The sequence below is a fragment of the Dendrobates tinctorius genome, unplaced genomic scaffold (genome assembly GCF_039654945.1).
Source record: "Dendrobates tinctorius isolate UK_male_01 unplaced genomic scaffold, ASM3965494v1 ptg000147l, whole genome shotgun sequence".
NCBI lineage: Eukaryota > Metazoa > Chordata > Amphibia > Anura > Dendrobatidae > Dendrobates > Dendrobates tinctorius.
The window spans coordinates 18,444,725-18,457,787 of record NW_027361814.1 but is presented as its reverse complement, the minus strand read 5'-3'; the positions used below and the strand labels follow the sequence as shown (position 1 = coordinate 18,457,787).

Below are 13,063 nucleotides of genomic sequence, written 5' to 3'. Positions count from 1 at the left end.
ACAGGGATATCGACGGAGAAGTGACGGCGGTTTTTATACATTAACACTTTGTCTCTTTGTGTGAATTGGACGGAGTGCTGGCACGGCTCCTCTGTGGACAGGTTACTTTTGTAGATAATTGCCTTAGTCTCTGCCTCCCTTAGATCCTTAAACAGATGCTTATTTGAAACTGCTGCATTTCACAAGCCGCGCAGGAATGACATTGACATAACACGTTAGCCTGCAGGTTACCATAAGGCTTCGGACTGCCGAGCAGATTGTGCTTTGATTCTCGGGAGATTTCGAAATCGTGAACTTTAATTAGTTCCTTTTTCTCCAAAAATTCCGGAGGACATTTAAATGAAACATCCAATTGTTCCAATTGTCGTCGCCGGGTCCCGACTGTAACAGCATCATTTGTCATTGCCGCTGAGTTTATACATCTACATCACAGCTGCATCTATAGAAACTTTTCTTCTCTTAAGCCACTTTCATCCATTTTACCTTCTGTATTAAAGCTACAACACCCGACATGATTGGGCTCCAATAAAACAGACTTAGAATAGCCTAGTCTAGTAATGACTTAAAGGAGTATTCCCATCTACATGATCCTATGCCAATATGTAATTGGTATAATAATTAAAATAATATTAGCAAATACCTCCAATCAGAAATGTAGTATAGTTCCTCTGATTCGCCATGTCACTTACCCAGTGCGAAGGGTATTGCAGTAGCTTAGGTATCCATGGTTACGACCATCATCAGCTAGCCAGCTGTCACTATACGAGTGGTCATGACAGTGGATACCAAAGCTACTGCAATACCCTTCACATTGGGTAAGCAACAAGGCGAATCAGAGGAACTATACTACATTTCTGATTGGAGGTATTTGCTAATATTATTATTATTATTATTACACCTGCTACATATTGGGATCGGATCTTGGAGATGAGAATACTGCTTTAAGTAAAGTTCAAGGAGACTACAGTATGTCCAGAAATTGCAGGTGCAATATGGAAGGTCAATTGGGCATAAACTCCAATCATCTCACAATCTGGCCTAAGGTGCAGCTTCCTGTCTTTTACCTGATGTTCTGCTCGTTAATCTTTTAGGTATGTGACTACGCCTTAGATTTGACCAATGGGAGTTCCCTGGCGGAGATAGTACCCATCGCCACCAGACAGCAACTCCTTTCTACATGGGTGAAGGCAAAACAGCTGCTCCAGCAGCAAATCGGAGCCAAACTCGGGACGGATGATGAGGTGTGACTACAAGTGGATCCTATTCGTCAGTGGTGTTTTACCTAGGACTGGAGGAAAAAAATGAAAATTTTACTATTTCCCACAATCATATTGTTTTAGCCCCTAAGTTCGCATTTTCACAAGGGTAACAGGAGAAAATGGACCATACAATTTGTTGTGCAGTTTTTCCTGAGTACACCGATATCCCATATGTGTTGGAAAATTACTGTTTGGGCGCATGGCAGGGCTCTCAAGGGAAGGAACGCCCTTCATCCCCACAACAAGTGACCCCATTTTGGAAAATACACCCCTCAAGAAACTTATCTAGAGATGTGGCGAGCACCTTGATCCCCCAGATGCTTCACAGAATTTTATGACATTGAGCCATGAAAATAAAAAGAAATCTAATTTTTCCCACAAAAAGGTTGCTTTAGCTCCAAATTTTTCATTTTCATAAGGGTAACAGGAGAAAACGGTCCCCAAAATTTGTTTTGCAATTTATCCTGAGTACCTGACGGGGAAATCTACTGATTGGGTGTACGGCAGGGCTCAGAAGGGATGGAGCACCAATTTGCCTTTTGGAGGGCAAAATTATCTGAAATCGAGAGCGGGCACCATGTTGTGTGTCCTGGCTTGGTCTAACTAACAAGCTTGCCGTAGTTGGCTGACCCGGAGGCCACCACAACATTGCTATAACACTGGATCAAAACGTTGTATCTACACCAAAATGGTATCAATAAAAATGTCAGCTCATCGCTCAAAAATAAGCCCTCACCCAACCCAAGATCCCAAAAGATGAGAGCATTACGGGTCTCGAAAAATGGCGACAAGCGCAAAAACTTTTTCTCATACTAATTTTGGATTTTTTTTCAACACTTAAATAAAAAATAAACTACCGTATATACTCGTGTATAAGCCAACCCAAGTATAAGTGGAGGCACTTAATTTTGCCACAAAAACTGGGAAACCGTACTGACTCGAGTATAAGCCGGGTATGCATCCCTATTTTGGTATGCATGGCTCCTCATCCCTGTCCTTGTATGCATGGCTCCTCATCCCTGTCCTTGTATACATGGCTCCTTATCCCTGTCCTGGTATGCATGGCTCCTCATCCCTGTCCTGGTATGCATGGCTCCTCATCCCTGTCCTGGTATGCATGGCTTCTCATCCCTGTCCTGGTATGCATGGCTCTTCATCCCTGTCCTTGTATGCATGGCTCCTCATCCATGTCCTGGTATGCATGGCTCCTCACCCCTGTCCTTGTATGCATGGCTCGGCTCCTCTTCCCTGTCCTTGTATACATGGCTCCTCATCCCTGTCCTTGTATGCATGGCTCCTCATCCCTGTCTTTGTTTACATGGCTCCTTATCCCTGTCCTTGTATGCATAGCTCCTCATCCCTGTCCTGGTATGCATGGTTTCTCATAACTGTCCTGGTATGCATGGCTTCTCATCCCTATCCTTGTATGCATGGCTCCTCATCCCTGTCCTGGTATGCATGGCTCCTCATCCCTTTCGTTGTATGCATGGCTCCTCATCCCTATCCTGGTATGCTTGGCTCCTCATCCCTGTCCTGGTATGTATGGTTTTTCATCCCTATCCTTGTATGATGCATGGCTCCTCATCCCTGTCCTTGTATGCATGTCTCCTCATCCCTGTCCTGGTATGCATGGCTCCTCATCCCTGTCCTTGTATGCATGGCTCCTCATCCCTGTCCTGGTATGCATGGCTTCTCATCCCTGTCCTGGTATGTATGGTTCCTCATCCCTATCATTGTATGATGCATGCCCCTCATCCCTTTCTTTGTATACATGGCTCCTCATCCCTGTTCTGGTATGCATGGTTCCTCATCCCTGTCCTTGTATGCATGGCTCCTTATCCCTGTCCTTGTATGCATGGCTTCTCATCCCTGTCCTTGTATACATGGCTCCTTATCCCTGTCCTTGTATGCATAGCTCCTCATCCCTGTCCTGGTATGCATGGCTCCTCATCCCTGTCTTTGTATGCATGGCTCCTCATCCCTGTTCTGGTATGCATGGTTCCTCATCCCTGTCCTTGTATGCATGGCTCCTCATCCCTGTCCTTGTATGCATGGCTCCTCATCCCTGTCTTTGTATACATGGCTCCTTATCCCTGTCCTTGTATGCATAGCTCCTCATCCCTGTCCTGGTATACATGGCTCCTCATCCCTGTCCTTGTATGCATGGTTTCTCATCCCTGTCCTGGTATGCATGACTTCTCATCCCTGTCCTTGTATGCATGGCTCCTCATCCCTGTCCTGGTATGCATGGCTCCTCATCCCTTTCCTTGTATGCATGGCTCCTCATCCCTGTCCTTGTATGCATGTCTCCTCATCCCTGTCCTGATATGCATGGCTCCTCATCCCTGCCCTTGTATACATGGCTCCTCATCCCTGTCCTTGTATGCATGGCTCCTCATCCATGTCCTGGTATGCATGGCTCCTCATCCCTGTCCTGGAAAGTATTGTTCCTCATCCCTCTCCTTGTATGATGCATGCTCCTCATCTCTGTCTTTGTATGCATGGCTCCTCATCCCTGTTCTGGTATGCATGGTTCCTCATCCCTGTCCTTGTATGCATGGCTCCTCATCCCTGTCCTTGTATGCATGGCTCCTCATCCTTGTATACATGGCTCCTTAACCCTGTCCTTGTATGCGTAGCTCCTCATCCCTGTCCTGGTATGCATGGCTCCTCATCCCTGTCCTGGTATGCATGGCTCCTCATCCCTGTCCTGGTATGCATGGCTTCTCATCCATGTCCTTGTATGCATGGCTCCTCATCCCTGTCCTGGTATGCATGGTTCCTCATCCCTGTCCTTGTATGCATGGCTCCTCATCCCTGTCCTAGTATGCATGGCTCCTCATCCCCATCCTTGTATGCATGACTCCTCATCCCTGTCTTTGTATGCATGGCTCCTCATCCCTGTTCTGGTATGAATGGTTCCTCATCCCTGTCCTTGCATGCATGGCTCCTCATCCCTGTCCTTGTATGCATGGCTCCTCATCCCTGTCTTTGTATACATGGCTCCTTATCCATGTCCTTGTATGCATAGCTCCTCATCCCTGTCCTGGTATGCATGGCTCCTCATCCCTGTCCTGGTATACATGGTTTCTCATCCCTGTCCTTGTATGCATGGCTCCTCATCCCTGTCCTTGTATGCATGGCTCCTCATCCCCGTCCTTGTATGCATGGCTCCTCATCCCTGTCTTTGTATGCATGGCTCCTCATCCATGTCCTGGTATGCATGGCTCCTCATCCCTGTCCTGGTATGCATGGCTCCTTATCCCCAACCTTATCTGCATGACTCCTCATCCCTATCCTTGCATGCATGGCTCCTTATCCTTGTATGCATGGCCCCACATGAGAAAAGCATTAAAAAAACCCTTCTACTTACCTTCCCTGCGCGCCCTCACAACATCTTGTTGTTTCAGCTTCCAGCAGCTCCTGCGGCTGAGCGATCATGGGTCCCTGCTCCTTAAGGGAATGAATATTCACCTCTCTCCACTCAGTCAAAACACGTGATTGCCGGCCGCAGGAACAGCTGGCATCGAACAATATGCTGTGAGGGCGCACAGGGAAGGTAAGTAGGAGTTTTGTTTTTTTACAGCTGCTGGAAGCCGGCGGATGAGGCTGTAACTGTGCACGCGCTATAAGTGAATATTCATTGCCAGTGCAGTGAATATTCATATCTCTTTGGCAGCGGGCACAGTTACAGCCGCAGCCACCGGATCCTGTGACCCTCTGCTCCCCCACCGGCTTCGGGGTCAATGTCTCGTGTATAAGCCGGGGGGGGGGGGGGGGGGGGGGGTTGGCGCTTTCAGCGCAAAAAAAATGTGCCAAAAAACTTGGCTTATACACGAGTATGTACAGTATATATGTTTGGTATCTGCGTACGGGTACTGACCTAGGGAATTATATCTCTAGGTCAATTTTACCACATCATGAACATGGTAAATAAAAAGCCCAAAAAACTGTTGTGGAATTGCACTTTATTTGCAGTTTCACTTTTTCCAAGAACACTATAGGAAAAAAAATGGAAAATGGCCCAGATTGTGAAGGGGTTAAATAAAATCAGAAAAATGCATTTTTAATTTTGTGATGAAAGTTCTGGCTCGATAAAAGAGAGAGACTGGGGTCTGTAGAAGTTGGCATCTAGAGTCACTCACTATTTTGACAGGGGTGGAAGATACCACTTTGAGGGGGTAATATGGGAGCTTTTATTATGTGAGCACTGGGGAGATCTGTGCTGCTGTATGATATTGGGAGCAATGAGATATGGATTCCTATGCTTAACATACAGTTCAGCACAAAGTTAAGGTTCCTGATGGTTAATAGGGAGCTAAATTTTCCTCTGATTACCGCTCCACTGATTATCTGCCCATTGGGGTGCATTAGTGAAATAATTCACTATTTTTGTGAAATTTATGAGAAAAATAGGTTAATCGATTTTCTTATTGCATAGTCACTGGATACAATGACACAATTGGCCCCTAAATCCTGTAAAGATGAGCAGGCTGTATTTACCATTTAAAATGAGTTCCACCCCCGCAGTTGGTATCTCCCAGGGAAGAGAATCTCGCCAAATTCTGCGATCAACCCCGGTAAAGTGAGACCTGCTGACCTGTAATACTGAGGGAAATCATCGGATTTACTATTGAATTGTATTTGAGAAAAGTCTCGGAATTTCATCTACTTTCACTTTTTGTGTTTTGCTCAGAACCGATAAAATCACTTTAAAATGATGACAATCGATGAAATTGGCTTATCTTCTTTATTTTTTGTTCTTGAGGACTATGTGGAGTCAATCAGTAAACCATAGCACCTATTGTATTATGTTATTGTGCTCGTTCATCCAGTGGTATGCGTATTTCAGGAAAACAACGGACAAAACCCAATGACCCGAGTGATCGTAGCTCTAGAGATGCGCTCCTGTAATGGGCTGGGACTGATGGACTTCACCGTGCCGAGCCTCTCACAGGTACGTCGTAGGGGAGAAGTCACACTGCACATCATCAGCGTGTATCAGGATATATTGGAGCGGAGGGGGGGCCAATTCCTTTGCATTTTTGGATGCTTTTTAGAACCTCATGTAATATTACCCCCTTCCTAAAATGTGTGATGTTTGTAAAGTGTGTAAGTCAGAAGTCGGGTTAGTGTTGGGTGGAGTGGGGTCAGGAGCTTATATCCAGTTGTGTAAAACAGCTGGCATCCAACCACAGCAACCAAAACTATTAACCCCTTAAATGGCGCCATGAATCTCAGACAGTGGCATTTAAAGATCCCATCTCCAAGACCCTATCCCAATATGTAGTAGGTGTAATAATAATATTAGCAAATACCACCAATTAGAAATGCAGTGTAGTTCTATTCATTCACTGTGTCAATTATGTGCAGGGCATTGCCTAAACCACTGCAATGCCCTAGACGTGGAGTAAGCAACCTAGCGAATCAGAAGAACTATACTACATTTCTAATTGGAGGTTCTTGTTAATATTTCAAGATGGGGTGCAGAGTGTATATGAATGAGAAAAAAAGGAACTTTTTTGAATTTACCCAATGGCTGCAATGAAACAAGGAGTGAAAAATTTAAAGGGGTCTGAATACTTTCCGTACCCACTGTACCTCGAATACTTCGGAGGTTTTAAGTCCCCTAAAAACAATTAAGTTAAAAAAAAAAGTTTTTAGAAATCTAGAAAAAAAAAAAAAATTCAAGTCACTTTTCACAGTTTAATAATTGAGAAATTAAAAAAAAATAGTTGGGAAAAAAAACAGGAAAAAAAAAAGCAAAACTCCAGAATTAGTGTTTTTTTTTTTTTTTTTTTTTTCGGAAAATGCACCTCCCCAAATCCATGCAGTAAAAGGCGAACAAAGTGTTGATTCGGGTGCGGTTCCAATAAAATCATCAGCTCGCCATGAAAGATATAAGACAAGTCCTCCCACCGCTCCATCAAAAAATGAAAATGTTCAGGTGTCAGAAAGCTGCATGCACCGTAAGGCCTCTTTCACACTTCCGTTTTTTACAATCAGTCACAATCCGCCAGGTTTTAAAAAAAACGGATCCGCAACTTTCTTTTGAGGATCCGTTTTTTTCCCCATTGACTTCCATTATTGGCGGATTGTGACGGATTGCCGTCCGTTTTATCCGTTTTTTTTGCGGATCCGCCAAAAGTTCCTGTCCGTCACCATCCTCAAAGATTTCAAAACGGAGCTTGCAACGTTTTTTTCTGTGACGGATCCTCCAGACACTCATTTAACCCGAAATTCTTTCTGGGTGCCGGACCAAAAAAAAAAAATTCTCTCTCTCTCTCTCTCTCTCTTTTTTGTACCATTCTTCAGTACACTACATGGTAAAATGAACAGTGTCATTCAGAACTGCGAAAAATCAAGCCCTCGTGTCGGCAGAATAAGAAAAGGCAAGGGGTTAATAATTGGAACTTAACCCCTAGTTAACTGATTTCAAATTAGGAAATTGCTCCAGCTCCGCGATAGACATCTAAGGCTACTTTCACATTAGCGTTTTTTTGCGCTGCGCTTCGTGTGCAATAGAAACGCATGCAAAAAACGCATCATGTGTTTTGCATGCGATTGCGTTTTTTAGGCGCATGCGTTTTAACCAGTTTCTAACCATGTTAACTCTTATAAAGCATGCGATTTTAAACGCAGGCGTGCGCATGCCTGCGTTCCCATAGACTGTAATGTGTTATTTTGTTGCATTCCGTGCGTTTTTTTTTTACACAGTTGGACGCACCCAAAAATGCAACAGGTTGCGTCTGGCGCGCCTAGTCGCACACTACAAAAAAACGCATGCGCACGAAAACCCACACGAACGTGTGCAAATGCTAGACCATGCGCTTGCCATGTTAAACATAGGGGCACATGGACGCGCACGCTGCGCTGCACTAAAAACGCTAATGTGAAACCAGCCTAAGTTAGTAGACAGTCAGGGATGCCTTGTCACAAGTATCTACCAGTAAAGGAAGAGTCAGGCGGCTGTATAACTCGGACGAGGATCACAAGGCCATGCTCAGACTGCCAACCCGACAACTGCATTAAAATACGTGCTGTCACGCTCGGGTCGGGAGAGCCGTCAGCCAATCCGAGCAGTCCAAACAATTCCCGTCCAAGTTGTGCGGACATCTGACTCTTCATTAAAGGGGTATACCCATCTTCAAGATCCTATCCCAATATGCAGTAAGTGTAATAATAATACTATTACCAAATACTTCCAATTAGAAATATGGTATAGTTCTTCTAATTAGCTGTGTCATTTACCCCATGTACAGGGCGTTGCAGTAGGTTAGATATTCATGTTTACAGCCACTCATATAGTGACAGTTAGTTGTTAGTGGTCATAACCATGGATACCTAAGCTACTGCAGTGCCCTGCATATGGGGTAAGCGATATAGCTAATCAGAAGAACTATACCATATTTCTAATTGGAAGTATTTGGTATTATTATTATTGTACCTACTTTATTATGTATTGCGATAAGATCTTGGAGATGGGAATACGCTTTTAACAGGTTGGATTTAGGTGCAGATTCCACACCTAGGCAAAATCCGCAATACTTCTGTTAGCAATGTTTAGGAATGGGATTGTTTATACTATCATTGAAGCAGGTTCTGAAAAGCTGGTCATTTTTTGCAGTCACTATTCCTTAAAATCCATGGAAAATGTACTTTGGCTCAATAGGGCCATGTTTCCAATTATTGTATATTTTCTTCTACTTCTTTTTTTTTTTTTTGGTGCGGAAAATCAACCATATTTTTAACATTTTTAGCAAAGTCAATGGCTTGATGAAGACTCGCTCACCCTGCGCCTTTAGACGCTTCCGAACTGCACAATCTTATGGCGCTCTTTTCCCCATAGATTTCAATGGGGTGGCTGAAAAAAAGTGTTTTTAAGTGCAGCTTTTCCAAAAAAAAAAAAAGCATATTAAAGAGCATTTTATCAAATCTGCACACAAAAAAAGGAAAAACACATAAACAAGCAACTAAAGCGCAGATTGCCAATGTGTATTTTGGTGGAGAAAATTCCTAAAAGAAATGCACCTTTTTCACTACATGGGATCATGATCAAATAGTAATGTATTGTAGTATAGCATACAGTTTGTGGTACTCTGTCAGGAAATATTTACGCTTTATATGTTTATTCATTGTCTGAATGAATCGCATCCTTTTGAGAGTTTTTCTAGCACAATCTGAAACTGTATTGAATCCGTATCTGGAGAAATAATCCTTAAAGGGTTATTCCCATCTCAAATATCCTATACCATTAAGTAGTAGATTTAATAATAATAATAATAATAATAATATTAGCACATACCTCCAATTAGAAATGTAGTATAGTTCTTCTGATTAGCTATATCACTTACCCCATGTCTAGGACATTAGCTTAGGTATCCATGGTTATGACCACTCATATAGTGACAGTTGACTGTTAGAGGTTGTAACCATGGATATCTAAGCTACTGCACTTCCCTACGCATGGGGTAAGTGACAAGGCTAATCAGGAGAACTATACTACATTTCTAATCATTATTACATTTATTACATATTGGGATAGAATTTTAAAGATTATATGCGCTAAGATAATTGTGGTCACGTGTATAATATATATTCGTCTCTTTAATTTAATTCCTCATGTAACCAGGTATTGAAGATGGCTTTGGAGTTTGACTGGTCAGATCCTCTTGTAGAACTGCAGGCATTTACCAGACTGGCGAACTTCGCCTACAATGCACACGACCCTGAATTAGCCTCATCTTGTACACGGAGAGCGCTGACATTGGAGACAAAGATAAGGAAGCGCGGCTTGTACGTAGATACGTTGGAGTTGTGCAGTTTCAAACACCAATATTTCTCGTTTGCTTCTTCCTAGTTTTTTCACTTTCTGCCTTCTTTCCATATCTTCGCGGCATTTTTATAGAATTAGTACATTATTTAAAGTGCTAGTAAAATAAATTGGCAGCGAGCGCTCAGTCTGCAGAAAAGCGAGATTTGTATTGCCACAATATCACACAGAATGAAGAAAGTGAGACAACAGCGCCCCCTGCTGACTGCTTGTAATATTACAGCTTCTTGTTGATCAGTAATGTGCAGGGGGAGTTCACAAGGTTTTTTCATTGTGAATCGATCAGTTTTATTGTTTTTAGTTGCCTCCAACAGTGCAAAACTTTTGTTATTTCATTCATCTTTTTTTTTTTTGCCTGATCAAGAATTAAATTATTTTGCAATAAGTTTGTACTTTTGTAAAACAGTCAGGGGGAAACTAGAAAGTGGAGGGATTACTTTTTTTTACATGTGGAAATGGTGGTATCAACATCAGGAGTAAGAGCTTTTTGGTATATAGATGAGCAAATTGTATGGGAGGAAACACGTTATCAGAAATAACATTTATCCACAGTGTAGGAATTAAGTCAGCAGGTTTGAGAAGATTAAGAAATGCATTTAGTATTTTTACCTTAGCCTTTGTGTAGTGTGAACTGAGGCTAAGGTTACGTCCACATGGGACCAGTCTGTTTAGGACATTTGCACAGGAACAAATTGTTCTGAATGTACTATAACGGTATGATCACACAGTACTGATACACATCTTAAAATATACTGCTCTCCACCATCGTTTTCTGATGTAATACTGGAGCTTCCAGAATGCTGAGGTAAGAAGAGGCTGCTGACACTGGTATCCATCCTGTCTAGCTGATCTAATACTGGAAATACCAGGGTGCTGAGGTAAGAAGAGACTGATCACACTGCTGTCCACCCTGTCTCTCTGATCTAATACTGGAAATACCAGGATGCTGAGGTAAGAAGAGGCTGTTCACACTGCTGTCCACCCTGTCTATCTGATCTAATACTGGAAATACTAGGTAAGAAAAGGCTGCTCACACTGCTGTCCACCCTCTCTATCTGATCTTATACTGGAAATACCAGGATGCTGAGGTAAGAAGAGGCTGCTCACCCTGCTGTCCACCCTGTCTATCTGATCTAATACTGGAAATACCAGGTAAGAAAAGGCTGCTCACGCTGCTGTCCACCCTGTCTATCTGATCTTATACTGGACATACCAGGGTGCTGAGGTAAGAAGAGGCTGCTCACACTGCTGTCTACCCTGTCTATCTGATCTAATACTGAAAATATCAGTTAAGAAGAGACTGCTCACACTGCTGTCCACCCTGTCTATCTGATCTTATACTGGAAATACCAGGGTGCTGAGGTAAGAAAAGGCTGCTCACACTGCTGTCTACCCTGTCTATCTGATCTAATACTGGAGATACCAGGGATGCTGAGGTAAGAAGAGGCTGCTCACACTGCTATCCACCCTGTCTATCTGATTTAATACTGGAGATTTCAGGGATGCTGAGCTAAGAAGAGGCTGCTCACACTGCTGTCCACCCTGTCTATCTGATCTAATACTGGAGATACCAAGGGTGCTGAGGTAAGAAGAGGCTGCTCACACTGCTATCCACCCTGTCTATCTGATATAATGCTGGAGATTCCAGGGATGCTGAGGTAAGAAGAGGCTGCTCACACTGCTGTCCACCCTGTCTATCTGATCTAATACTGGAGATACCAAGGGTGCTGAGGTAAGAAGAGGCTGCTCACACTGCTGTCCACCCTGTCTATCTGATCTAATACCGGAGATACCAAGGGTGCTGAGGTAAGAAGAGGCTGCTAACATTGCTGTCTTCCATTGTCTATCTGATCTAATGCTGGAGATACCAAGGGTGCTGAGGTAAGAAGAGGCTGCTAACACTGCTGTCTTCCATTGTCTGTCTGATCTAATACTGGAGATACCAGGGTGCTGAGGTAAGGAGAGGCATCTCACACTGCTGTCCACCCTGCAATTTTGAGAGCTGAGTGACTCCTGTGACCTGTAGATAACCTACGGTATATCAGATAGCTTCACAGTCTATGGTATAGATTATCTCCAGGTGACAGTAGCAGAGCTTCTTACTGCACATGCTGCCAGCCATCTTTTCTAATAACATTCATGCTCAGTTTCCATCCATGTGACAGGACGGCTGACATTTTGATGTGCTATAGTGATAACAGGGATCATTGACAGTAAGAGTTTGGACACATTCAGTATCTGTTTTGCATTTCAGCCAGTGGAGCACATTAGAAATTGAGTAGCAGCATATTGACATTTTATAGCTGTTTCTAAAAGGCTAATTCTCCGGATGACGATTATGTGGGGATGTAAATACTGTAATAGCTCTTATTCAATAAGTAATTAGGAAATTGCTGGTGACTCTTGCAGCCGCAGCTCTCCATTGGCGTATGAATTGTTGAGTGTCACCGCCTGTATTCAAGGCCAAAGCATAATGGATAGTTTGGCCGGAAAAAAACACTTTCGTCTTTCTGCCATCAAAGCCTTTGAAATGAGCTCAAGGTGCGTTTTTATGGAGTGATGCTGTTTTTTTTTTTTTTTCCTTCAATTTATTAATTGATTTGGGGGAAAACATAATTAAGAAATGTGTTACATTAGGCCTGTTTCACACTTCAGTTTTTTTTACGGATCCGCTGAAGTTGGAAAGGTTAGGAATTTTAAAGGAACCACGGCGAGAGAGAAAGATTGATTGATTCTCCCACACAGGCGCAGTCAGAAAAAAAAGCGGTCCGCCAGTGTAAAAAAAAAAAACGTTTCTTTGTCCGTCTGCTCCGCCCGGGAAACACTAAAATTTTAGCGGATCCGTCTAAAAACGGATGCAACGGATGATAATCAGTCAAAATCCGCCGCTAATGTAAGTTTATGGAGGAAAAAACGGATCCGCCAAAAAAAGTTTAAAAAAAAAAAATGAAGTGTGAAACAGGCCTTAAAG

General features: G+C 43.1%; 1 protein-coding gene across 1 annotated transcript in view; it reads left to right on the top strand.

Annotated features, from left to right (window-relative positions):
* Nucleotides 1-13,063, top strand: part of CFAP46 (cilia and flagella associated protein 46) — a 257,741-nt gene that overhangs the window by 91,267 nt on the left and 153,411 nt on the right. The window contains exons 21-24 of the mRNA XM_073546509.1: nt 1,092-1,241; nt 6,112-6,216; nt 9,892-10,055; nt 12,502-12,633. Of these exons, the coding sequence (XP_073402610.1) occupies nt 1,092-1,241; nt 6,112-6,216; nt 9,892-10,055; nt 12,502-12,633 (551 nt within the window). The remainder of the gene's footprint in view (nt 1-1,091; nt 1,242-6,111; nt 6,217-9,891; nt 10,056-12,501; nt 12,634-13,063) is intronic.